Source organism: Podarcis melisellensis (assembly GCF_964234715.1).
Source record: "Podarcis melisellensis genome assembly, chromosome: 14".
Taxonomy (NCBI): domain Eukaryota; kingdom Metazoa; phylum Chordata; class Lepidosauria; order Squamata; family Lacertidae; genus Podarcis; species Podarcis melisellensis.
The window spans coordinates 1,480,472-1,508,003 of NC_138546.1; the positions used below are offsets into that span (position 1 = coordinate 1,480,472).

The following is a 27,532-nucleotide window of genomic DNA, read 5'->3' on the forward strand; positions in this document are numbered from 1 at the left end:
TCCTGTGGGGCACATTTCCTTCTGAGCAACTCTGCAGGGCCAGAAAGGAAAGCAGGCGGAGCAATGAAAACTACCGTATTTTTCGCTCTAAAAGACGCACCTGACCATAAGACGCACCTAGTTTTAGAGAACAAGAAAAAAAAAATTCTCTCCCTCTCTGCTCAGCGCCTCGCCAGCAAAGTGGGAGGAGAAACAGAGCCCCTTCCATTTCTCCTCCTGCTTTGCTGAAGGGGCTCTCCCTCTCTGCGCAGCGCCTCTTCAGTGAAACGGGAGGAGAAACGGAGCGGAAGCAACGCGAAGCCTCCTGAGCACAGCGGGAGGCTCCCACTGTGCTCAGGAGGCTTCGGGCGGCTATCCCTGAAGCCAGGAGAGCAAGAGGGATCCGTGCGCACTGATCCTTCTTGCTCTCCTGGCTTCAGCGAAGGCTGCGCAGCCTGCATTCGTTCCATAAGACGCACACACAGTTCCCCTTACTTTTTAGGAGGGGAAAAGTGCGTCTTATAGAGCGAAAAATACGGTAATATTACTTTTATACTATAAGAGGCTATTCTCCTCCCCTCTGTGTATTCTCCCCAAACAAGCAAGAGGCATCATCAGAGTTCGGACCACAGAACCGTAAAGCAGGAAGGGACCAGGAGAATCATTTAGGTCCAACCTGCTGCAAGGCAGAAAACTTTGACCCAACGTGGGGCTCAAACCCAAGACTCTGAGATTAAGAGTCTCACACTGTATGTCTAAGGATATTTCTCAGCAGTGGGGTAGCATGGGCAGGGCTACAGGGATGGTTGCGCTGGGTGCAAAATTCTTAGGGGTGCAAAATTTCAAAAGAGATAGCAATGATAAATAAAAAAGAGCACACCCTCTCCCTCACGGAAAATCTCCCAGTGTCTGTGTGGGAAGACTGCAGAGTGGATTTGGGCGCACTCTGCACAGGCTTTTTAGAAAGACACCCACTCCCAACCAATGCCACGTCCCACTCTCTGTTGTGCTTGGTACCCATGCCACGCTGTGCCAGTTTAGCGTAGCGTGCAGGGAATCACTGAGTTGGCGGATCGGTTCAGGGGCAGCTTGTGGGCTGGTTAAACGGCCTCCATGGGCCGCTTCTGGCCCATGGGCCTTAGGTTGCCCACCCCTATTCCAGCCTTTCAGCGAGCAGTGCCAAGGATACTTGCTTTGCCCTGGATGCTGGCAACCCACGCTCTGCCACTGCTTTCCAGGTAGACAAGACACCCGAGAGGCAAAGCCTGTGGGGCATCTGGCCTGGGAAGTGCTCCAAGGGTCACATGGAGAGGTCAGAAGAGGGAGCTTACAGCCCCCAGGCCTTGACCACACCCTGCATCTGCTGCTCACACAAGCATTGCCTTCCTCCCTGATCTTGGCAAACATCCTTCTGCAGAATAGCGCCACCGACTCGCTACCTGTCTTTCCATGGCTGCTGTATGAGCAACAAGGTTTTCCTCCCAATAATCTGTGGTGCAGTCATGGCTTCGCATGATGTCTATAGCTGCATTCTGCCCCCCCCCCAAAAAAAAAAACCAAGAGAGGTTTACCATCTAGTGGCACAACGAGAAACTGCTAGATGCTGGGAGGTACAAAAGCACACTACTAAATGTTGCTAGATTTGAAGCATTCCCCACCCCCCATTAATCAAGCCACTATATATATATATATATATATGCAGGTTTTGGTGTCCTCGGGTGTCTTCCCGTGTAAAAGTTGGGGTGTCTAGGCGACGTTTCGACGAGGTCTCACTCGTCATCTTCAGGCTGGTGCTTTCGGCTTCTTGTTACTGGAACAGAGCAGGATCTCAGTGTTTGAGTTCCTATAAATACTGTTGAGGGGGTGTGGTGTATAGCCTCCAATGTTCTGGGCAGAGAGGAAGTTCCCAGGCTAGTGTGCCTTTTCTTCTTTTGTTCCTTAATTACTTGAGGGATATCTTGAGTGATTTCTTGAGTGATATCCTGAGTACCACTTAGGTGGGTCATTAGGTGTGGATTAGTTGCTAAAGTCTTTGTGTCTTGACCTCTTGAACTTTGTGAAGAGTTTTTCTGAGAAGATGGCTGTACTGCACTTAGTTGTGCTCTGGCTTGGCTTCGTGTATAGGGGCGAGCTGTGGTTTTGTGGCCTGTGTCGGCCAGATCTGTGTAGGGATTGCAGGGGGGTGCAGCATCCGGAGGTGCCACCATGGTTTGGCTACTGGATGGTGTCTGTAATTTATCTGTGGAGAGGGTCTGGGTTTGGGTCTGGTGTGGTTGATTGGTGATGGCGTTCTGTGTGCCTCTGGATCTGGTGTCAGTTTTTGTGGGGAGGGCTAATTTCCAGATGTCTGGCAAGCGGGATGTGTCGTCACGCTTGTTCATGTTGTGAGGGTGTTTCTCTATCTCGATGGCTTCCATGATTATTCTCTTGTGGTGATGTTCCATGTTAAAGAGCAATTTGGAATCTGCAAAATTAATTTCGTGTCCTGTTTCTTTCATGTGTTGGAAAAGAGAGGAAGTTTTTTCTTCTTTTTTGACGGCATTCTTGTGTTCTGCGATACGTGCATTTATTCGTCTGTTTGTTTGTCCAATGTACGTGGCTGGGCAGACTTTGCAGGGTATTTCATAGACCCCTATACACGAAGCCAAGCCAGAGCACAACTAAGTGCAGTACAGCCATCTTCTCAGAAAAACTCTTCACAAAGTTCAAGAGGTCAAGACACAAAGACTTTAGCAACTAATCCACACCTAATGACCCACCTAAGTGGTACTCAGGATATCACTCAAGAAATCACTCAAGATATCCCTCAAGTAATTAAGGAACAAAAGAAGAAAAGGCACACTAGCCTGGGAACTTCCTCTCTGCCCAGAACATTGGAGGCTATACACCACACCCCCTCAACAGTATTTATAGGAACTCAAACACTGAGATCCTGCTCTGTTCCAGTAACAAGAAGCCGAAAGCACCAGCCTGAAGATGACGAGTGAGACCTCGTCGAAACGTCGCCTAGACACCCCAACTTTTACACGGGAAGACACCCGAGGACACCAAAACCTGCATTCCTGTACCCGTGAAAATCTACGAAAGCATATATATATGCTTTCTTGTTCCAGTAACAAGAAGCCGAAAGCACCAGCCTGAAGATGACGAGTGAGACCTCGTCGAAACGTCGCCTAGACACCCCAACTTTTACACGGGAAGACACCCGAGGACACCAAAACCTGCATATATATATATATATATATATATATATATATATATATATATATGTCATTACAAAGCATTGTTTCATATTAGTTTCTGCTTAAGTATTGCTGGGTGGGATAAAGACCTGGGCAGCAAAATGCCCTGGGTGCTCTCTCGGTTTTACAAAGAGCATTCTTTCTTGCCTGAACTGAGCCTGGAATGCAGTTTGGGAGGGAAGTGAGCCCCCGTTGGAGTGAGAAACCCATGGGCATGTTTTCCCTCTCCCCCCCCCCTTGAGGCAAACCCACTTTCCCTTCCTTGAGAGTGCCATCGTATTGGGTTTCACGATTCTTTCGTTGCCTGGAAGAGAACGCCACGAAAAAGGGAGAGTGAGTAATAATTTAATCGAAAAAGAAAAAAGAAAGCTGGCTGACAATCTAAGGAAAACAAGGTTCACACCCAAAGGGTTTGCACGCACACACCCACACACACATTGCTGCTCACTGAAAACAAACTGGAAGGTTAAGAACCAAAAAAGGCACATTACAGCTCTGTAAAAGAGGGCGGCAGTTTTGCCCAGCTTTGGTCACTTCCTCGCGAGTCCCTGCAGTTCCACAAAAACCTGCCCCTCCTCCTGACGCCGGAACTGCTATTCCAGCAGCCGGGAGGTGGGAGATTACATAAAGAATTGGAGGTTGAGAGGTCTGGGATGAAGACTGAGACACAGGTGCAGGAGCTGTAGCTCAGGTGTGCAGCCACAGAGGGAGGTTTGGGGTCCTTGACTGGAATCACAACTACATGCTGGATCACAGGGCCAACCCTGGAAACAGAAAGAAGCACTCCCTTCTCCAGTGCTGCATGGTAGAAGTTGCCCCGTATTTCGGAACCCCATGCTATCCATCTCCCAAGCCCCACTATGGGCTGCGGAGTGAGGCCACATTCACACCATGCATTTAAAGCGCTGCAATACCACTTGGAACAGGCATGGCTTCCCTCAAAGCACCCTGGGAGCTGGGAGGAGACCACCCTCTCCCCTCGCAGTCCTGCAATTCTCAGAGTGGTGCAACCATTGGTGAATTGGACCTCTGTAAGGGGGTCTCCTAACAACTCTCAGCACCCTTAACAAACTATAGCTCCCTGGATTCTGTGGGGGGAAGCCATGACTGACTGAAGCGGTACCACAGTGCAGGGTGTGAAGGCAGATAGAGAGTACCAGGAACAGGGCGGCGGATTTCGACAGCGGCTCTGCATGTCACTTCGCCCTGGAGGACCTCGGGGAAAGCTCAAATAGTGGCCAGCTGAAGGTGGTGCGGGAGAGGGAGAAGTCATGAGAGCAGGGCTGACGGATTGTGAAGGGAGCTCCAGCTGAAGGAGGATGCAAGGCTTTGCAAGGATTGAAGCAAGATGAGCAGATGGACGTGAAGGACTCAAGAATGAAGACGCTTTCTGAGTTAACTGGCCAACACCTCTGAAACTGGAACACTCTGACCCTACTTTCGGACAAAGACGGAACAGAAGGGAGAAGATTCCCCTGCTCCCAAAGAATGTCCAGCCTGCATTGGTCACTCTCTCCATTTCACGTCCCCAGAGAGAGAGAAAGAAGCGAGATCCAGAGCAGAGGCACACCATCCCCTCTGCGGAAGAGAACACAACAGTCCCACAAGCAAGGCAGCATTTAGAAGGAGTTTTTAATTAACAAAATGGTCCAGGGGAAAAGGAGGTGAGGAGGCGGCGGGGAAGAAAGGAGGGAATAAACTGTGAAGCTGGACAGGAGCGGGGAGGTTGTGTGATGGGAAGAACCCAAGAAAAGAAAAATAGAGAGAGATCGCTGCACGTTTCTAGGAGTTGCAACCGAAAGCCCATGCGCAAGAAACTACCTGGAACACCTTTGTCCGAGTAGAATAAGCCAATGTCCTTCAAATCCTTGGGCACCCAGATGTGGAGGGACTACAAGCCCCATCATCCATGACCATCGGGCCAAGCTGGCTGTGGACGATGGAAGCGGTAGTCCACCCACATCTGGGGATGGTAAGGCTGAAGAGCACTGGAAGAAGTCAAAGCACCCAGAAGCAAGCTTTGCTGCTCCTCCTTCACGGATGCCAAGTGTTATTTATGTACATGTATTTGTCTTCTAAAAGAGAGAGAGAGAGAGAGAGAGAGAGAAGCCCAGAACTCGGCAAACTTCTTCGTTATGAAGCGATCTGCCTGCTTGGCACAAGGCAGCATGCAAAGCTAGGAGGTGCCGAAGGCTGCACAGAGAGAGCAGGTTTTGGCAACAGGAACAACGACGAAAAATATATATGCATATATCCTCACAGCTAAAAGGTAAAGCAGGATTTAAAAGCCACTGAAGTGAAACCATATATTCCCCCCCACCCTACCCCCCCCACCTCCATGGCATCAAATCAGCATTACGGCTACAATGGTTTGTGTGTGTGTGTTTGTTTTAAAATGACTTCAGAGTCGTCCGCCGTCCTCCCTCTTGCTCTCAGCCCGGGTCAAGGTTCGTAGCAGCACAGACACAATAATCCTCCAGAGGGGTCAGGCCTGCGTCCTCGGCTTCAGGAGTGGAGTTCACAGGTCAAAGTTCAGTCCGTCCGAAGGATCATCGGGGGGTGCTCGCTGTCTTCGTCCAGCCGCAGGGTGCTGGCGTCCTCTTCCAGGCAAGCGCCACCAACCGCACCCAGGTCCTCGGTATAGGCTGGAAGGTGAATGCAAAGCGCAAGGTTTCAGGAGGCAGACACGGAGACGGGCACAGATACACATATGGAAAGCCCACGCCAACCAGGCAGGCAGTAGGTTGGGCAAAGGCTACACTAGGAAATTACGCATCACATACCACAGCATCAACCCAAACACAGATACCTGAAGATCTCTTGCCATGCAGGCCTAAGCATGCTTGCAAAGAGGGAAATTCAATTTAATTCCTAGCAAATATGCTTAGGATGGCAACCTCATGTGCTATCTCGGGAGACCCAGGTAATCCAAAAGGCTTGGCTGTCCACAGGGACACCGGGCAGTTTGGCCACAGTAGGGGTGGGTATGGCCAAGACGGAGGCTGAAGGCAAAACACAGGATGGGGCAGAGGTGGCTTCAGGGGTCAACAGCCTCTTCCCCTCCCTACCCAGAGACCCAAAGGGACTGAAATACCCTTGGTGCAGCGCAACCCCAAGTTCCCGAAAGTGGCCTTTTGGGCCAAGCCACCCTGACATAGCAGCACTCTGGAGTGCAGGTGGGGGAAATGAATGCTCTTTAAAATGGTCAGTTGGCTTGGGTATCCCTGTGCCCCATTTCATTTCATTTTAATACATTTATTCCCATAACAATACAAGGCAGGAAGACAGGCAGGCAGGAAGGAAGGAAGCTGCCTTATACTAAGTCAGACAGTTTGTCCATCTAGCCCAGTGTAGTCCACACAGACTGGCAGCTGCTCTCCGAGGTTCCAGGCAGGGGGACCTTCTACATGCAAAGCAGCTGTCCTACCGCTAAATTACAGCCCATCCCCCAAAGACTGGATTACCATTTATACATAACATTCAAGCTTTGTCAACACTTTATTCATAATAAAGGGGGATGCGATATCTGACTTCTTGCCTCTGACAAGGAACAGAGCAACAAAAGGACCAGGCCGAGTGGCTCAAGCAGCCTTCTTGACCGGGGTGGTCTTCCTCTCCCAAGGGGCAAGTCATGCCCTATGGGGAGGGCCACGTGGAACTTGCCTCTTGTGGGACCCCCCTTGCAGGCTCCTTACTCAGCCACTCCAGTCCCATCCTTACCGTGCCTTGTAGGTGAAGAAGGCACGTAAGTACCTTTAGTCACAGCAGTGCTGTACGTCTGTGCTACTAGCGGCCGGTCGTGCGATGCAGATTCTAGGATTTCATTGCCTGGCTCCATGCTGCCATCCAGCCTATGGGAAGAACCAGAGAGCGAATGGTGACCAATGCAATCCTTAGAAAGAAAGACTGTGTTGTCTTTATAGTTTCATCTACACACATAATAATAATAATAATAATAAATTTTATTTGTACCCCACCCTCCCCGGCCAGAGCCGGGCTCAGAGTGGCTAACATCATATAAATAATACAATATGCATAAAAACAAGCAATCAATCGATTCAAATGCAACCCTAAATTAATTCATATAAATTAAAAATAAAGTTGAAACTGGACAAATGACAATCCACAGGTTAAAACTGAAAGTGGTTAATACATGCCAGTTATTAACAACCTGTACAACCTGAGCCTGAGGTGGAGGGCCTCACCGCACTAACGCCCCAACAGATCTGTCTCCTTCATCAGTCGCAGCTTTGGATCCAGCACAGAGCAAGCGGATCTCTGTGTGTCCAGCTTCCAGCCTGCTTCTGGCTCAGCTAACACACACTACTCTGGCTATGGCTCTCCTACCTAGCAGTTAAAGGAGGGCAGGTGAAAGGCCCACCCATTTGCTCTACGGCACATTCTTTGGTTATGCAAATTATGTTTAACGGGTCAGCCAAAGCCATTGCTTAGACCAGGCATGTCCAAAGTCTGTTTCGAGGGCCTAATCCGGCCCGCCGGTCGGTTAAATCTGCCCCCTGTGGCAGTCTATTTCCTTTTAATGTTTAATAGGTTATTGTATTTTAGTGTTTTGTTGGAAGCCGCCCATAGTGGCTGGGGAAACCCAGCCAGATGGGCGGGGTATAAATAATAGATCATTATTATGGGGTAAAATCCTTTAAAAAGGTCAAGAACTTTGGTTGGCCCTCACGGCCCTTCACTTCATCAAATCTGGCCCTCTTTGAAAAAAGTTTGGACTTAGACAATGGGACTGGTTTGGCAACCTTGCTCTCATGCCTTCTACCGCCACAGATACAGGATCCCAAAAACTGGAAAGGACTCAGGGCATCATCCAGGCTGACCCCTCCCAACTCATGACAGTTTGCGCAGCCTTGCGCTAGCTTTTTAAAATTGTTGTAGGGCATTGGGCCTATTGTTCTGCATTACGGTTTGTGCTGTACACTGCCCAGACACCTTTCTTTGATGAAGGGTGGTGTACAAATATGTGACATAATTAAAACTACTATGGTAGCAAACTGTGCCTTAGAACTCACTACAGCTACCACAGCCACCTGTATGAAGGCAATGCTTCACCCTAGCTCTGAAACGGAACATCTCAAAAGAAAAAAATGGGAGCATCTCACAAGAAGGAAGGACAGGAGACTTACTTGTGCTGTTTCATCAGGGTGCATTCGCCTCCCTCCTGGGGGTCCAGGTTGTACATGTACAGGTACCCATCAGCAGCTCCTACCAGCAGCCGAGGGATCTTCTGGATTCTGCAAGTAAATCCTAGTCAAGTTTAAAAACCTTACTACATAATAATAATAATTTATTATTTATACCCCGCCCATCTGGCTGGGCCTCCCCAGCCACTCTGGGCGGCTTCCATAAAAACAAAAAATACAATAAAATATCACACGTTAAAAGCTTCCCTGAACAGGGCTGCCTTAAGATGTCTTCTGAATGTCAGGTAGTTGTTTATCGCTTTGATATCTGCTGTAAGGGCGTTCCACAGGGCGGGCGCCACTACCGAGAAGGCCCTCTGCCTGGTTCCCTGTAGCTTTGCTTCTCACAATGAGGGAACCGCCAGAAGGCCCTCGGCGCTGGACCTCAGCGTCCGGGCAGAATGATGGGGGTGGAGACGCTCCTTCAGGTATACTGGACCGAGGCCGTTTAGGGCTTTAAAGGTCAGCACCAACACTTTGAATTGTGCTCGGAAACGTACTGGGAGCCAATGTAGGTCTTTCAAGACCGGTGTTATATGGTCTCGGCGGCCGCTCCCAGTCACCAGTCTAGCTGCCGCATTCTGGATTAGTTGTAGTTTCTGAGTCACCTTCAAAGGTAGCCCCACGTAGAGTGCATTGCAGTAGTCCAAGCGGGAGATAACCAGAGCATGCACCACTCTGGCGAGACAGTCCGCAGGCAGATAGGGTCTCAGCCTACGTACCAGATGGAGCTGGTAAACAGCTGCCCTGGACACAGATTTGACCTGTGCCTCCATGGACACCTGTGAGTCCAAAATGACTCCCAGGCTGCGCACCTGGTCCTTCAGGGGCACAGTTACCCCATTCAGGAGTACATAAGATTAACCTATGTGTGTGTGGTTTTTAAAGTTGCTGCTTTCCTCCCAGCAGCTAAGTTCACTTTACAAAGATCAGTGTAAGTCCAACTGCACCGAATGGGAGTTACTTAAGAGTAAACATGCACAGGGGGGTGCAGGTGGCGCTGTGGGTTAAACCACTGAGCCTCTTGGGCTTGCCGATCAGAAGGTCGGCGGTTCAAATCCCTGTGACGGGGTGAGCTCCCGTTGTTCGGTCCCAGCTCCTGCCAACCTAGCAGTTCGAAAGCACGTCAAAGTGCAAGTAGATAAATAGGTACCGCTCTGGCGGGAAGGTAAACGGCGTTTCCGTGCGCTGCTCTGGTTCGCCAGAAGCGGCTTAGTCATGCTGGCCACATGACCCGGAAGCTGTACACCGGCTCCCTTGGCCAGTAAAGCGAGATGAGCGCCGCAACCCCAGAGTCGTCCGTGACTGGACCTAATGGTCAGGGGTCCCTTTACCCTTTACCTTTTTAACATGCACAGGACTTTGCTGTCAGCTGATCAATTAAGCCTCACAAGCCTCACTATTGTGCACAAAGTAACCTGGGTTTTGTGCATTATCCAAATGCAGTATAATTGTTAAAAACAAACAAACACAGACATGTTGAGAGGGGCACGTGGCCTTCCTTTCCATCTCTACCTGTAGGGTGCTTGTGAAAGATGTGGGGAGAAGTCCCCTCCCCACCCAGCGCTCCCGTACTTACGTGGCCAATGCACAGATGTTTTTGTGCCCACAGAAAGGGAGGCGGACGGTGGCAAAAGCTCGGCCTTGGTTGAACATTTCTGTCACCTGGGCAGGCAGGTAGTTTGTGGAGACCATCAGGACTTTCCCAAAGTAACCCGTCCAAGTCGTGGGCTCTTCCTGAGGTCTGCAAGAAAGGAAGGAGTGGAAATTAACACTTGAACCACTTAATATATCACAAGAACAATTCTGCCATATTTGAGTATGTCTTGGCTTACAGCCACAGGCAGAAGCATAACTTCCTCTAAGCTTCAGCTGCTCTTTCAAGACATTTGCACAAGTCTTCCATTGCATTTGGGAAATAGACTGGCCTCTACAGAAAAGATGGGGCTTTCCCTGTTCTGCCTCTGGAGATGCAGATGGGTCTAGTTTTACTTTATTTCCAAAGGCAGATTTATTTATTTATTTATTTTAAAACCTTTTCTTTCATGTTCTCTCTCCACTATATGGTTTACTAGAGCACTGCTTGCCTTGGGTTTTTGCTTCGAAACAATGTGGCCTTAAAAATTATCCTATATTTACGTCAACAAGCAGCACAAATTTTAAAGAAACAGTATCATTGGTTCCACCCCAATTCTATGCCCAGTTCCACCCCAATTCTACGGCAAGAAAAATATTTATCAAAAGTGTTTATTATATCCTGCTTTGCTAACAAATATAGAACTTTGCGGATGCTCACAACAGCTAGTAACGATTCTGAACAAGGAAGAAAAGTTTATCTATCCAGGATAATATATAAGCAAAAGGCAAGTTACCCTAGAGTCAGCATGTCAAAAGGTTGGGATTTTTTTAGCTTTAAACTGGCTCCTAAAAAGCTACCACTGCTATGACCTACTAACTACTCAGTCATGCTCAGAACAAACCCTGTGAAATCAATGAATGTGACAAACCTAAGACAACTGATTTAAATGGGTCTACTCTTGGTACCCCCAACAAAAACTTAAAAATTTGGCTGTGTAATTTGGAACTAATGTGATTTGGAATTAATGTGATTTGATTGGCCTGTTAATAAAAAAATAAAAAAATGGGTCTACTCTTGGTATGGATTAGTTCAGGGGTGCCCAAACCTTTTTCAAAGAGGGCCAGATTTGATGAAGTGAACATGCGTGAGGGCTGACGAAAGTCGCTGAGCTTTTTTTTTAGGATTGAAGTTGTTGAGCTTCAATCCTTGCCACAGGGGCCAGATTAAATTGACCGGTAGGCCAGTTGCGCAATTAGAGCCAGTCACGGATGACTCTGGGGTTGCAGCGCTCATCTCACTTTACTAGCCGAGGGAGCCGGCATACAGCTTCCGGGTCATGTGGTTAGCATGACTAAGCCACTTCTGGCGAACCAGAGCAGCACATGGAAACGCCATTTACCTTCCTGCCGGAGCAGTACCTATTTATCTACTTGCACTTTGACGTGCTTTGAACTGCTAGGTTGGCAGGAGCAGGGACCAAGCAACAGGAGCTCACCCGTTGCGGGGATTCGAACCGCCGAACTTCTGATCAGCAAGCCCTAGGCTCAGTGGTTTAACCCATAGCACCACCCTGAAAAGGGCTTTGAACATGCCTACATTAGTTGGACACGAGCCCTATTTAACTTAGGGGCCTGATGAATAGTGGCTGGGGAGAATATTCCGAAACAAGAGAGGAACCCAGCAAATCCCCCCCTTTCCAAGCCACACTGAAAGCCTTTAGACTGAGAGATAAGAGCTGGGTTGCAGCCCACCCTATGGCCACCCTGGATATAAATGGGCAGCTGTGGAAAGAAAGGTTTCCTTACTTCTCTTTCACAGTTTCTAATTTGAAAATGTGCACTGTCTCTGTGTTACTGGATGCGGACAGAAACATGCCGTCCATGCTGAAGGCCAAAGAGGAGATGCTCACACACCTGGAGGGAATAAGCAGAAAAGAAAACGGCCGGTCAGTTCCCACATCCCAACTGGAGGAAGAAGAGGCGGTAGCTAGACAGAGGCAACTGCTCCACATTCTACAGTGGCCTAGGTAGGGTCCCACCCATTTAACTGCTGGGGATTTCTGAGGCACCCGAAAACTTGCTCACTGCTTCCTACTGCAAAACAAAGGTTTTGCCTTTCTGCAAATTTTGGATTCCCCCCACCATGAAGATACACAGCTACCTATGACACATGTTCAACTGCTGAGGTGGGGGAGGGGACACCTCCTGCAAAGAGCAAGCTTCTGAGACTGAGCGTTTTACTTCACCTCTTCACACCCCTTCGGAATTCAAAGAGTTTCTGTCCCTCTGGAATGGAAAATACCCGGATCACCGTCCCCTGTTGGGAAAAAGGAGGTGAGAAACAAAGACTTCAATGTTCAATTTAAAATAGCTGCTGCAGAGTCTCAATATAGTTTGAGAGCAGAGGGGCTGAACCTATATAGCTCTGGGAGAGAAATCTTTGGCTGTCTCCACCCTGTGGGCCAACTCTGATGGCAGGTCAACCTGCCTGCCTGTCAAAATTCTCTTGTGTGGGGTTCCCAAGCATGGAAACCGCAGTGGCAAGGGGTGGTATGAGCCCTGCGCTCTGGAGGCCTCCCTACGCTTCTCCTTTCCGTCCCCAATGTTGGAGATGGAAATGGGAGAAGGGGCTGGGAAGGATTCAAACAGCAGTTTTGATTTAATGGGAACAGTTTCCTCCTCCTTGAGCAAGGCCTGCTTCTGCCGTGTTCCAACAGAAGGAACAATCCGGAGCCCACTTCCAGCTCCTGACTGTTCCCCTGAAGTCCCAGCCTTGCTGCTCCTGCACCATCACCTTTGACATCAGGTGCAGGGAGTGTGTGGCTTCTCCACAATGGCCAGTCAAGCAAAATGGGGAGGTCTGGTATGCCACCTTTGACTCACAGCCCAGAAATTCCCCATCCCAGTTATACTGGGAGGAACCAAAATGGCTGGGGTCGAAAGAGCAATTTTTAGATCCTTGGCTGTGTCCACTGGGGTTTAAAACCTTCATGCAGAACACATTCACACCGTCTTTTATTTATAAGACTAAAGCTGTGCACAGCACAACGTAAGGATTGCCATAAAACCAACACCAATGGAATTAAAAACAAAACAGTAAATTAAAAGCAAACAGATTAAGAACAGACTGGTATTCATTGCCAGCAAAGACTTGGGACGACAAATGAGTTTTCAGGGGAATGATTGGTAAATCTGGGGACTGTCCCCGGGAAAGGAGGACGTCTGGTAACCTTAATTTGAGAGGATGAGTAAGCTTGGAAAGTGTAGGGCTGTCATCAACGTCACTACCGCATCACAGAGTTTAATTCCAAGATACAGCACTATACCTGCTGTGGGGTGGCCTCACCTTTTCCGACGCCGTGGCCAGTTTTGTGCCGCTTGCATCAAAAGCTAGCGCAGCCAAAGGACTGTCATGAGCAGGGATCATGTTAGCAGCTCTCTGCAAAAGAAGAAAAAAGGGGCGCAAGAGCTTAGCACAGGCGCAGCCAGCACCAAACAGGGAAGATCTCCTTGGGCACAGGAGCAGGAAAGATGCTTGCGGAACCTCACCAGATTGATGGTGTCAAAGACCTGGACTTCCCCAATAGTGGCACTGCCTGGGTAGGCCAGGTAGCAGTTGTCGTTGTTTATGGACAGCGCACACAAGCCTAGGGACAGAGAGAAAAGGGGGCATTGCCTTAGGCTACAAACACGTCAAGGAGGAACGGGAAGGGAAAGCAGCCGTCACCGAGGCTTGCAGGACAGGGTTTGGAGTTCCTGTGGGTGACATGGAGCATTTTAAGGTGGCCTTGTGGTTGGGACTCAAGGCAGTTTGCACGGACAGCGCTGGTAAAATACAAAAAGCTAAAAACCACACAGCCTTTTCCTTTAAAAAGTCAGTTCCCCAAGGCCTGTTGGAGCAAACACCTGCCAGCAGAAGGACAACAGGGAGAGAACCAGCGCATTTATGTCTGTAGTCATATGCTGCTGCCCCTTGAAGAATATGCAACCAGGAGGGTTGACTATACACACACACATTTAATTCTTGACTGAGCTACCCTCCTAGCAGAATTACAGCTGGGTGGTGCTTTCACTGTGTCAAAGATTATGTGTGGGAAATGGAGAATGGTCTCCCTTACCTGCGGGGTTGGGGGGCGTCTCCCTGATGGTATGCAACACCTTCATGTCCCGGATGTTATGTATGTACAGAGACTCTTCTAAGCACACGATCAATCGCTGAGGAGGGAAATAAAAAAAGGAGAGGGAAGAGAATGAAGAGAAAATCCTGAAGCAGCGTAAAACCTTCAGAGTGAAGCTTCCAAGAGAAAGAAGTTAGTGACTAGTGAAGGCAGTTTTAAAATCTGCCAGCCTGGATTATGCTGATTTAGAAGCGCAAGGCAAAGCATCCTTTCCCACAACTTAGGCGAGGCAACTGTGATCACCTGTTATTAGGAGGCCTCACCTGATCCTGACCTCAATTCAAGAAAGATCCTGACTGTTCTTCGCCCTACAGGCAATGTGTGTTTGTGTTCTGGGTCAGAAGGAAGTGCAATTATCACCTCGCCCTGCACAACAAAAATATCTGTACTCAAAATAAATAAGGGTTGATTAGAATTTCTTGCAGTCCACCAAGGGACAAAATACTAAGCAAGATTCCAAGAAAAATTCCATGATAATTATTTACTGGATTGGATCAAGTGACTGACTACTCACCAGTCACCCTCTTAAGCTAGAGCTAGTGGTGCTATGTTCTAGTCTGAGAATGGAGGCCTGGAAAACAGGCACTTGCCTGGTTGCTATCAGAAAGCAAAACCTGCCTCCAGGGAAATTTTACCAAAGTATCCCCCCCCCCCCCGCTTCCAATGCCTCTGATGCCACAAAAATCACCTAACGAAACTATGCATGGCCGGTATGAGCATGTCAGAGGGACAGGAGGAAATTCATCTGCATAAGCCTCTACCTGCAGCATCTGAGTCCAGAAACAGGGTCAACTCCTATTTTGCTGTCTTCACTGTACATAGAAAACTAGCATATAATACTGCTCTTATAGGTTAGCTTTCTATGAGATATATAGTTTTTTGTTTGTTTGGTGCAAGGAGAAGCGTTCAAGTCACAAGAGGCCCCTGTCAGCAGCATAGGTGTATCCAGAAAAAGAGGTTTTACTGTCCCTTCTACTGTTAGAAAGAACCAGTGCCACAAAACCCACCCACTTGCGACCACAGTTTCAAACTTATTCCTAGACACTGGACTGACCACAAATAAAGAGGCCTTTTGTCCTTTATGCTTTACATTTCTGATTCTTTGTTTTCTTTCTTTTTGTTACGGTTGCTCTTTTCTGTTGTTGCTGTGGTTTGTATCCCGCCTTTCCTCCAAGGAGTTCAAGGTGCCTGACATAGTTCTCCTCCCTATTTTATCCTCACAACAACCCTGAGAGGTAGGGTAGACTGAGAGCAAGTGACTGGGCCCAAGGTCACCCAGTGAGCATCATGACCAAGTCGGGATCTGAACTCTGCTTAACCAAATCAATAAAATACTAAATATGAATGAAAAAAAGAAGAAGCCTGAGATGACACAAAAGCATCACGACTCACCTGCCTGTTAAGCTTGACAGCCAGGATTGTATTGGAATAGCTGTAGTTGCAAATCTCTGTCCCCTTCTTGAAGTGGCAAACTTTCAGCTTGCGGGGGGCTTTGAGGCTCACTATGGCCACCAAGCTACTGGAAAAGAGCCTCTCCACAATGCACACATCTTCTGTGTCAGCTGCAGGGGTGGAAAGGAGAGATGTAGGAAAAAGTTGACAAAATGAAAGATGAAGGTGTGCAAAGGAGCTGTTCACACAGCAAATCAGATTTTCAAGTCACTCCCTTTTGCTGCTGACCTGCCCCATTCTCCTGCCTCATCTGCCTGCACCACCCACCCCAGAACCAGCAAAAGCAAAGACGCAACACGATTCAAAAAACAGTAATTAAGAGTCATACCCCCTTCTTAATGTGTCTGGAGACGCTGCGGTTTCAAAACTGTATTCAGGTGAACCTTAGGGTTCCCTGGAACCTTTTGAGGGTATAGAGTGGTACCTCAGGTTACATACACTTCAGGTTACAGACTCCGCTTACCCAGAAATAGTACCTCAGGTTTAGAACTTTGCTTCAGGATGAGAACAGAAATCGTGCTCCGGCAGCGTGGCGGCAGCAGGAGGCCCCATTAGCTAAAGTGGTGCTTCAGGTTAAGAACAGTTTCAGGTTAAGAACTGACCTACGGAACGAATTAAGTACATAACCAGAGGTACCACTGTAGTCATTTTTGATAAGCTTTGCTGAAAGAACTTTGCAATTTGCAGTTGCTGGGTAGCAGAGCATGTTCTGTGTCACCCTATCCATTCACAATGGAGACGCCCAGTAAGCCTGGCTGTGGCCCGACATCCTCCAGAGTCATCCCCTCCCCCTGCAAAAAAAATGTCAGGTGGCCTGTAAGGCATCTCATCCTGATGCAGAACTCCAAAGCTTGAGCATCCCCAGGATATGGCTCTCCAGGAAAGAGAAGCCTCCCCCCTGCTTTAAGAAATTGGTTCCACTGTTCAGCTACTCTCACCATCAAGAAGATTCTCCTAATATTCAATCGAAATCCAGTCTCCTGCCACTTAAACCCATTAGACTCCTCTGTGGCATGGACAGTGGCTGATCAGATGGCAAGTCTATATGCAAAGGACTCCCTGAGGGAAGGGAAATCTGTAAACCATTTGCTGACAAGATGGCTAACCCTAAAATGCTCATATCAGATTGCTAGTGTGTACACTTACAAAGAAACTCCATGGAAATCAAATGGGACATGCTCTCAAGAAAGTGTGCCTAGGATCAAGGTGTTAAGATTGCTCCTAAAGGTCTCCCATCCAAAACTTTAGGCACGTCTGGTCACAATTACATTATTTTTCTATTTAAAGAGGCACAGGGTTTGAGGGAGAGAGACTGAACAGGGTGAGAACATGCAGGTGCTTGACTAAACTACAGCTGGCTAGAGCTTCGCTCTTCCCTGAGGATCAATAGATTGACATATCCGAGGCTAGGCTGGCTGTAAATAGACCTTAATATTACAGGAGGAAGAGCAAAGCTGCTAAGTGGGGGAAGACAACAGAACGGGAGGGAGCCCAACCTTCTGCTTGCTGAAGATGAGCAAGCTGTAAATAAAGAGCCTGCTAAAAGCATGTGCCATGGAACAGATTTCAAGCAGCTACGGAGGCTTCCTGGCCAGAACCATTAGTATAAATCTTAACTGTATCAAGCGGTGCAACGGTTGACATTTGCCAACTAGGAAAACTGCCAGAAGTTAAAGCCTGAAGGGGTTCTGGTTCATCTACTGGGTCTATCAAGCAAGCGGCGCCATTTCCGTTACCAAGGGCAATTCACTCCTTTAGACTATCTGCTCTAAAAGCTGAGCGAAAATGAAAAAAAGAAGACAAACTGTACTTGTGTGATTTAGTGGGTGGATTTTCCCACACCAAGCAGAGGTGTGAGTTGGGGGGGGGGGGAGGCGGCTCATCAATTCCTAATCAATGCCGGCCCATCAAAAGAGGCGAAACACGCCCAATTTACCCAGCAGAGTGAAACACAAACAATGGCACCACGCAGGGATTTTGTCCTTTAGGACAGTACCACACCTTTGTGTGACAAATTTGTTTTCTGCACAACACACACGTTGCAGGCTGTGGTACAACCATGTCTCTTAGGTACATGTATATGCCCATATGTTGTCACGGTTTGCGCTTGCTCTGGGAAAACATGTACAAAACATGTACAAACGGCAAACGTGTTTTCCCATGTAAATTACAAAGCCATCCTTGAACTTGGGTACCTTTGCACCAATGTTCAAAGAGCTGAGCGCGATTCATCTCGTATTCCTGCACAACTACATAAAATGCTTGGTAATGTGAGAAGATACCAATGCTCTAGCCAAGGCCACACCGTGCAGCCAGATATCCTCTTTGTGCTGAAAATGGGTGGGGTAATGTCAAAAACACATTGGAGGAGCAAACAGCATAAGACACCCAAAAGGTGGCAAGAGGGGACAGAGGGGAACAGAAACTGTTTCTAATATTCAGTTGGAAGCCGCCCAGAGTGGCTGGGGAAACCCAGTCAGATGGGCGGGGTATAAATAATAAATAATAAATAATAATAATAATAATAATAATAATTATTATTATTATTATTATTATACTCCCCTCGACCCTCTGTTCAGAATCAAAGCTTCCAAGTCAGGAAGAACTCAAGACACACATCACAAATAACTTGAGAGTCACATTTCTTCTGGCTTGATGCAAAGCATGACGTGAGTTGTGAAAAGGCAAATGAGACCTCCCAGTTAGAGAAAGGCTGGGTCTGGTGGATGAGCCACATGGACACAAGCTAGGAACACAGGAAAGGGGGAGTTAGGACCCAGGGATGTTGAGCTGTTCACATGGGGCAAGGGCAGCATGTAAATGGACCAATTGCAGATCATGGGAATGCAGAATGAAGAATCTGCTGAACCCATGTTGAGGCCAAGTCATTTTTTTAAAAAAACGAAGGTGCAGAGTGGGGCAGAAGCAAGCCACCGTTGACACCCATTAATCACAGATGCATTGTCTTCTTGGAAGTGGCAGAGCTGCCACAGGGACCCCAATATACCACTTGTGGTTTATTATCTCTCACTGAAGTCATGAACCACAACCCTGTAGGACAGGTTCGCTCCTTGCCAGAAGTGCAACAGCAGCTGCCCCCAGCAGCTGGCACCAACTGGAATTCTGCCTGCAGTCGGCAACGCACTGCTGAAGATCTTGCATATGCTGGGGCTAGAGACTACCATTTTAGGTGGCCCAAACATCTCTCTCTCCCTCTTTTGCTTTGGAGGCTTCTGGAATAAGAGATGCAAAGAGAACTTTTTAGAAAGAAGCTCCAGAAAAGTACCAAACATACAAGCTCGGATGTTTGGGGTCAAGGAGCTGGCCGCTGTCCTTGCAGCTAGGAGCGCAATCCCAGGGATCAAGTCAATTAGGTAAGTAAGGCTACTAGAGAAGGGGGCAGTCAATTGGAGGAGGAGATGGATTCTTCCCAGAAACTATCTGCTCAGTCCAAAATGTGACCACAACATAAAGATGGAAGGGGGCATGGGGTGGGGTAGAAGGGGAATTAAAATATACACTTACTGCATTCATAGATCTGCTCCAGTTTATCCACAGAAGAAAGGGAGAAGAATTTGTAACCTGATTTGCTGCCAACAGCTAAGGACCTGCAAAGCAAGACATGAGGTCAATGAAACATGGGAACGGAACAAACTCGCTGTTTCACACAGAAAACCAAGCAGCAACCTCCACCAAACTGATGCCCTCCTGGAAGTATTGGACTATATCAGCCCCAGTGAAAGTGGCTGTGCTCACTGGGGCCGGTGAGAGTCATGCCCAAATTATCCAGAGGGCACCAGGTTGGCAAAGATTGCAACAGAGCACCCCAAGCTCTCTCACAAGCGCGTTCAACTTCACAGTTTGTCCTGGATCATCACGTGCTCACCAATTTCATCATCCAAGTACATGGCTGCTTGCAAAACCAAAATAGCAGCCCCCTTCTTTTCTTTATTTGCCTTACTGCAGAAATAAATGCAGACCAAGGTTCAAAAAGAGCATGCTGCAAGGAGCAGTAAGAGCTGAACACAGAACTATGTGCATACTGATAATGGCTGTGTGATTTGTTTGCACCCGTCAGACAGTGCTTTCTTTGGATACTGGATTCCTGCTTGGGGCAAACGGTTTCTCTTTGAGTGGCCTGGGGAGGGGGAGAAACTGAAGTGCTTGCTTTTTCCAAAGTTATTGCTAAGGCATGTCCTCAAGAGAGTCAGATATTGACCAGACCAAATAACTGACACATGAACACAAATCACATGACAATTCATTTCCCCTTAAGAGATACAACTCTTTGGGGAAGCTGAAATGCTTAGTTGTAATGTGCGCCATGTAGCGAAAGCCTTTATTTTTAAGGCATTTGTTGCTCTGAGGTTTGTGCAACTTGCACTGCCCATTGTCAATTGTATCAGATGCTAAATCAAATGACCAAACCCCACGACAAGCTGTTGTGCTGATGACCTAGCAAAAAGGCCTGATTTTTGGAGAGCCAAGTGGATCAGCGATAATCCTGTCATTTAGAAGCTGGGGATAGCAAGCAGAGAAGCACTGTGTCATTTTTATTACCTGCCGGGGAAATCACTCACTTCAACTTGGCGTGCCTGTGCATTTTCTTGCACTGGAGGTCACACAAAACAGCTGCATGTTGTTTTGACAGGCAATTCAAATAGACATAACAATGTAAGTGTTTTCTGCAGCAAAAAAAGAGGAATGGAAGGTGGAATCCAGAAGGTGTTGTGTACACAATGTGACAAAAGCACAACTGCCTCAATCCATATATAGCCCTCTTGTTGACACAACAAAATGTGGAGGGAATTCTTTTGGGGGGGGGCAGAACCCCGGCCTTGCCCCTGTTCCCCAACAGAAGGCTGAACCTATCACTGAAAGCTGCTTCACACTATGTCAGACCTTTGGGTCTGTCTCGCTCAGTACTGTCTCCACTGACTGGCAAGAGGATGCACGTTCAACCCAGTCTGTAGCTCACATTGGCACGCCTTGTTCCCTGTCCTGTTAGGGATGTGAACTTCCCTCTACAAGTATGTACCTAGGGGGATTGAGGCAAACATCTTGCTATGACCTTCTCCTAAAGCAGGCATATCCAACTTCCAAGAGACTGCAATCTACTCCCATGATAAAAAAAAACAACTGGCAGTGATCTACTGTTGGATTGACCAGAATTGTTGAGATTCAATCGACCAGGGACACCCCACGATCGACCAGTAGATCGCGATTGACCAGTAAGACATCCCTGTCCTAAAGGACTAGGGATTCTGGTGTTCATGGTATAATTCTGCCCACTTTCCATCCCTCCCCGCCCCTCCTTAGGATCTCTGAGCTGGCAATGCCATCGTGCTGCCTCTGAGAACAGCAGCTACAAAGAGAAAATGAAACAGGGGGAGGGGGGAATTGTTCATGCAACACCCAGCCCCCATTTTGAGGTCTGATTGGAAGAACTGGCTTGAAAGATAAACAGCCTCTTCCTGTGCCATTATCCTTCCAAACAGCACCAAAGATCGATTACTAACATGCTGTGATATGTGGTTGTAAATAATTAAGACTACACTTGTCAGAAGACAAAACACACACTGTGGTTGCAAAACACTTCCTTTGAGCATCTTCCACAAGTCTCTCAACAGCAGGTACTCTGCCCATCAGGAGGAGGCTCAGGATCTGCTGGCAGATCTCTGGGTAATTTGTCACAGGTGGGCAAGACTCCAAATGTTTTAAATGACAGCAACTTTCCCCACCTAATTAGGCTGCTGACCTGAAGAAAGCAAACCATGAGTAGATTTATAGGTGAAAGGACTGAGTTTGGTCCAGTTCAGTTCTGGTACTAAATACAAATTCCTGGACTCAGAAAGTGCTCAGAAGTATCCTGTTCTAACTAAACATCCTTTGCACCTAGCTCTGGTTGGTAAATATTGAGGTTCTCATTTTAAAAAACATACACTAAGCATATCTGACAAGCCTCAAATAAAGGTACAGGTAAAGTGACCCCTGACCATTAGGTCCAGTCGTGACCGACTCTGGGATTGTGGTGCTCATCTCGCTTTATTGGCCAAGGGAGCTGGAGTACATCTTCCGGGTCATGTGGCCAGCATGACTAAGCCGCTTCTGGCGAACCAGAGCAGCGCATGGAAACGCCGTTTACCTTCCCGACGGAGCAGTACCTACTTGCACTTTGACGTGCTTTCGAATTGTTAGGTTGGCTGGAGCAGGGACTGAGCAACGGGAGCTCACCCCGTTGCAGGGATTCGAACCGCCGACCTTCTGATCAGCAAGTCCTAGGCTCTGTGGTTTAACCCACAGCGTCACCTGCGTCCCACTAAGCCTCAAATATTATATATTATTATTATTATTAATGTGATAAGTGGAACTGTGGCATTCTGCATACAAGACCAGAGTACAATGTAAGAACAAGAGACCACATTTCTTTCAAGATAACCCCTATTTCCACCAGAAACAGAACACTGTTCTTCATATCAAAACCCTTCTTTTTATTGTTGCTCAAGATGTACTCACTGCTGGGGAATTTATCAACAATAATCACAGAAATCAATTCTTTCACTCCACACACTTTTATTTCAGTGTGAACCTACAGCAAATAATATCCACAAACCTCTGTACCACAACAGAAAGGTCTAGTTTCACATTCCTGCAATTGGGGGGGGGGGTAGAGCTCTGCTTTTCGTAAATTCAGTGCTTTTATTTAAATAAGTCCACACCACAGTGCTAAAATTCCCAAGTTTTGTCACTTACACTTTCTGTCATTTAGTTTTATCTACAGTGCTAGTGTGTTTTGTGCAGGGGTTAAGATGGTGCAACTATGCAAAAACACATATACCAGAACCCATGTGTGCAATTTATCTGCAAGATCTCAACCAGCTGGCTTTCAGTCACGCAAGGTTGAAATCACACAAGTTAATTGCGTGCAAGGTGCGATCATAGTATATTTAATATCAGTGTACTGGGCCGCAGAATTTACTTCTCTCTAGGGATATGAACTCAGATCACTTTATTTCACAGGGAGAGCGGTTTTCTATTACACACACTGACTAAAGAATTTCATACACTGGCCAGACTATGCAAGCCTATTTGTGAAAGGGTTGTGGTGGGAAGGAGTCAAGAGAGCCAAGCTTTTGAGGAAACGATCAGGCTACTAGACCTTTGGGCCCTTCGATCTCAGCGAGCCACCCAGCATCAAGGAAAGGAATTTTGTGTGGCTTCCCTTGTACACAAAGGAAGCAGTCATTCCAAAAACAGCCCAAATACACAGCTCTCCTGATCATTTCCTCTTATTCACTTCCCACGGGTGATGCTCCTCCCTGCAAAATGGCCTATTTATCACTGCCCCATCAATTGCCTCTTAAGCATTTCAAAACCCTCGCACTCTGACTACATACTCCAACTTCTTTCCCATGCACTTCAGTGTGAGCCCTACTTTGAATTCAAGAGGCAAGAACTCTGCAGTGCTTCAGCTTGCTTCTGCTCCCATTATAGGAAGTCCCACACCCCCACACCAACACCAGGCCCAGAAAGCCACAAATTTGGGGACAAGGAGAAGGAAAGGGGAGACCCGGGGATACACACACACACCGTCTTTGATTTGGGGGTGGTTATACAAAATTTATATATACAAAGAATAAGAGCCTGATTACAGCAGGGATGTGGCCCTCCAGATGTTGCTGCATTCAGACTCCCATCAGCCCTAGGTAGCATGGCCAATGGGAGCTGTGGACCAGCAACACCTGGAAAGCCACAGATGTCCCATTCCTGACTTACTCCAAAGTTAGTTGCTTAGAATTACAGGGTAAGGTTCGTTAACAAAGCAGGGCTGACTTCTGAGTAAACATTAGGGCCCTCTCTCCCCCCCTGAAGGCTAACTGCATCAGGGCAGTGGGTGTCTTCCAGGAAAAACTACTGGGTGTCCACTGACTTCAATGCACCTAATGTTTGAGCACTGTCCACACAAGAGAGGTGTGATAACTCTACTGCAGTCCAAAAACATCTGGAGGGCCCCAGGTTGGCAAAGGTTGCCTTGAAATGGACAGAGCATCTCTTACATTCTTCATACCAAAGGCCTTCATACTATGTTCCAGGAAACCCCGAGGTTCTTGGGAAGCTCAATGTAAGTTTCTCAGTGAGTGGATCAGAGAGGCTGCTCTGAAACAGAAAAGGCTTGCCCCCTGCGACACCCACCCCCACATCCCTTACCCGGTGCAGCAGGAGGAGTGCGGGGCATATTCTAGGCCACACACTCATGGGACTTGTGGGGAAGTCTAACAAGCCTGGGACCCCACCCCCAGGCCTTAACACAAGACTGCAAGAGTAGACAAGTCAGGGCTAAATGGATCAAACCTCTGACTCAGTATAAAAAGCAGTTTCATATCCTCAAGAAAGGTTGCTTTGGGGATTGCAGCTGAATCCAAACTGGGATTACTCAGAACTGTGCCTGAAGTGCTTGCCAAGGACTTCAAACCCCTCCTCAAAGCCTTCCCAGTGAAGTTTTCATACTGCAATTAAACTGAACCTAGGTATGCGTAAGTGCAACATGGTATATTCTGCCTACCCTTCCTCTGGGAATTATTAGTTTACGAACCAACATTTCTCCAAGGAGCACAAGGCAGCATACACAGTTTGCCCCCCTCCCCCTGCGCACACTTTTATCCTTACAACAATCCTGTGAGATAAGACTGAGAGGTAGTGACTGACTTGATGCCACCTGGTAAGCTCTATAGCCAAGTGGGGCTTTAAACCTGGCTCTCCCCAGTCCTTCCCAGCCCAAAACTTTAACCACTACACCACAGTGGCCCTTGTGTTATCCACTATATTGTAAGCTCAAGGCACAGACCCGTCCTTTCATTCTTTTTGAAGTGCTAGAACCCACTGGGTTCTATGGGATCTGCTCTCATTGCAGGCATCAAGAAAGAGTTCCACTTCACCACCACCAATCCCTCATTCTCCACCTGCCCAGGCCATCAGTCGTGATCTTTTCTCCACCAACGCCTTCCCGAAGCCTTCTTCAGTGAGACACACTGGAGATTTAGCAGTCTCCCTCTTATGATCCCCAGCAACTTGCTTCTAAGCAAGTGTGCCTAGAACTGCAGATATGGTGCATGCTTACTCAGCAGTAAGTCCCACTTTTCCCAACCCTCAAGGTGCTCTAAGCTCAGGAAGAAGTGTGTGTGTGATGATTCGAGGTTCTAACCCTCATCAAAGCACCTCCACAATGGAGAAGGAATTGCAAGTTAAGTATGTCCCTGCCAAGAATCTGTTTAAAAACACAAGCGTCTTGCAGCACATACACCTTCCAGACAGGTAGCGTGTTAAGTCTGTTGTAGCAAAAAACAAAAATGAGATTTGTGGTATCTTACAATGCTAACCAATATATACCTTAAACTGTCAGGGGTCCCTTTACCTTTTTTTACTTTTGTTCATCTTGTCAGATGTATGAATTGCAATCCTGAACTGGCAAGTACACACAACTGTGTGTGTGTGCGCGTGCAAACACACACACACACCCCAACACATGGTTGGGAAAGGTAGTTAAGTGAGTTCAGAGGGAAATGAAATGAAAAAAAGGACATACAGGGACAATTACAACATAGCTACAGTGACCAATTAACAAGGCTGGTTTGGCAACAGCATGAACAGCTTGACAGTGGTTATCTCTCACCCACCTGAGATCCCTAAATAAAACAGTGGCCATCTGAATAACTTGGCAAACTCCCAGTCGCTCACAGAATTGGCCAGATTCAGATTTATTTGTGTCCAGCCATCAGAATGTTACTAAGCAAAAGCTAACAAAGGGAGCAATATACTTGTATGAAAGTAACACAGCAACATGTATAAAAAAATAAAAATGAGAGAGAAAGACACAAACCTAACAACATACCATATGAACATTGAAATTATTAACCTCCATGGCAAACCACAATATTTATCTGTAAAGCTAGGATTTTAACACACATTTAAAAAGATAATCTGAATCTCCCAGGCAAGACACAGCAATCTCCTTTAAAAGAAAAGAAAGGAGTTATCCAGAACTCTTCATTATGCTAGATCAGCCTTCCCGTCTACCTGGTGCCCTCCAGATGTTGGCCGATGGGACTTGCAGTCCAAAACATCTGGAGAGAATCAAGTAGGATAAGCTAGCTGGTAAATATGGCACCAGCAGCAGCCAACTTTGAAGGCGATGATTACAAAATCCAATATACCATGTGAATTCTTACTTCACTCAAAATATGAACACTGCACAGCAACACTGGTGCAATGGCTGAGCACTGGTCCAGGACATGGGAGAAACTGGGGCTCAACTCCCCAGGCAAGAATCTGGCTGGGTGTGACCATGGAAGCCAGTCAACTGTCTCTCAGCCTGAACTACCTCACAGGGCTGTTGTGGGGATTAAATGGGGAGAGGGAGAACTACGAATGTTGCCACCTTGAGCTCCATGGAGAAAAAGGTGGGATATAGATTAAATGAATAAATAATAATAACAATACAGGATCAGACCAGAACCTGGGAAAGAGTGGGTCCGAATCCTCATTCAGCCATGAAGCTCACTGGGAGTGACCTTGGAAGCCAGCCAACTGTCCCCCCCCCCTTTGTCTAACCTACTCACAACTAGATAGCTCAGTTGATTAGAGCCTGGTGCTGATAACAACAAGGTCGCAGGTTCAATCCCCACCAAGCCCCTGCGAATACCTGCATTGCAGCGGGTTAAATTAGATGATCCTCAGCGTCCCTACAATTCTACTTCCCAGGGGTGTTGTGAGGATAAAAAGGAGAGGCAGTGGGAACCATAATACACCTGGCTCAATCTCCTTGGATTTGTTTAAAGAGAAAGAAAACAATAAAAATAAACTAAGAAACAAATAAATCCTGGGTGTGCGTGCCTTCTCTTCCTCCCGCCCCCCGCCTCATTTACGGACATTTCTTCTCCAAACTCTCCCTTTCAAAGGAATATACACTGCACATTTAAAACAGCATAATTAACAAGATATAGCATATTACCATAAGCATAGGACATATCTGCTGCCACTGCCAACCCACGTCTGTGGAATGCTCTCCCCAGGGAAGTCCGCCTGGCGCCTTCATCATGCACCTTTAGGCGCCGGGCAAAAACGTTTCTTTTTAACCAGGCCTTTGGTTGACCTGACTGACATCCTATCCTTTTGTAAAATGTGGCTCTTTTGGGGGGGGGGGCTTTGGTTGACCTGACTGACATCCTATACTCCCCCTCTTTCTGGGGGGAGGGGGTGTTATTGGGTTATTGTTTTTCTTTTGATTTTATATACTGTATTGCAATCTTTTTTTGTGAACCTTTTTTTGTGAATCTTTTTTTGTGAACAGGTATAGGGCGGTATATAAATTCAAACAACAACAAGAATAATAGCAATAAAAATAATAATAATGCGTGCAGGATCTCAGGTATAGCCACTCAGGAACGCGCAGGCGCAGTACCGGGGCTCCCGGTGGGGGATCCTCCCCCGCCCCCCCCCCGTTTTCGAACCTTCGCCTCCCCCCTCCTTCCGCTCCCCCCCCCGCGTTCTCTCTCGGCCACGCCCCCTCCCCCTCTGGCCTTACGTGTTGTCCTGGTTGAAGTTGGCGAAGAGCAGTTGGCCGGCGCCGGCCTCGCCGCTCTGACTGGCCAAGTTCATGGCTCTCCCTGGCGGCGGCGGCGCCCCCCCGTCCCCGGCCGGCGGGAGGGCAGCGGAAAGAGGCCTGTCAGCCTCGACGGCTCGCGGCCCCGCTCGGCTCCGGCCGCCTCCTCATCCCTCTCAGCGGCGCCTTGTTTACGCTCCGGTAGTGGCCGGAGCCTTCAGCGCGCCTGCGCCAACCCGCCTACATCCCTCCTCGCCGCGGCGAAAGCGGGCCGCCATTGGTGGCGCTTCCCGACCGGCC

General features: G+C 47.8%; 1 protein-coding gene across 2 annotated transcripts; it reads right to left on the reverse strand.

Moving 5' to 3' along the window:
* Positions 1–3,550: 3,550 nt before the first annotated feature.
* Positions 3,551–27,532, reverse strand: WIPI2 (WD repeat domain, phosphoinositide interacting 2). 2 transcript variants are annotated; one of them, XM_081889266.1, is made up of 12 exons: positions 27,215–27,532; positions 19,159–19,241; positions 15,574–15,743; positions 14,122–14,218; positions 13,553–13,650; positions 13,350–13,442; positions 12,250–12,320; positions 11,810–11,917; positions 10,005–10,169; positions 8,369–8,476; positions 6,975–7,072; positions 3,551–5,866 (listed from the first exon to the last, which is right to left on the reverse strand). In XM_081889266.1, the coding sequence occupies exons 1-12, from the start codon at positions 27,286–27,288 to the stop codon at positions 5,754–5,756; spliced, it is 1,278 nt and encodes a 425-aa protein (XP_081745392.1). In that variant the 5' UTR covers positions 27,289–27,532; the 3' UTR covers positions 3,551–5,753. The 2 variants fall into 2 exon arrangements, with proteins under 2 accessions (XP_081745392.1, XP_081745391.1); XM_081889265.1 differs by having other exon boundaries at positions 6,942–7,072; positions 27,215–27,530.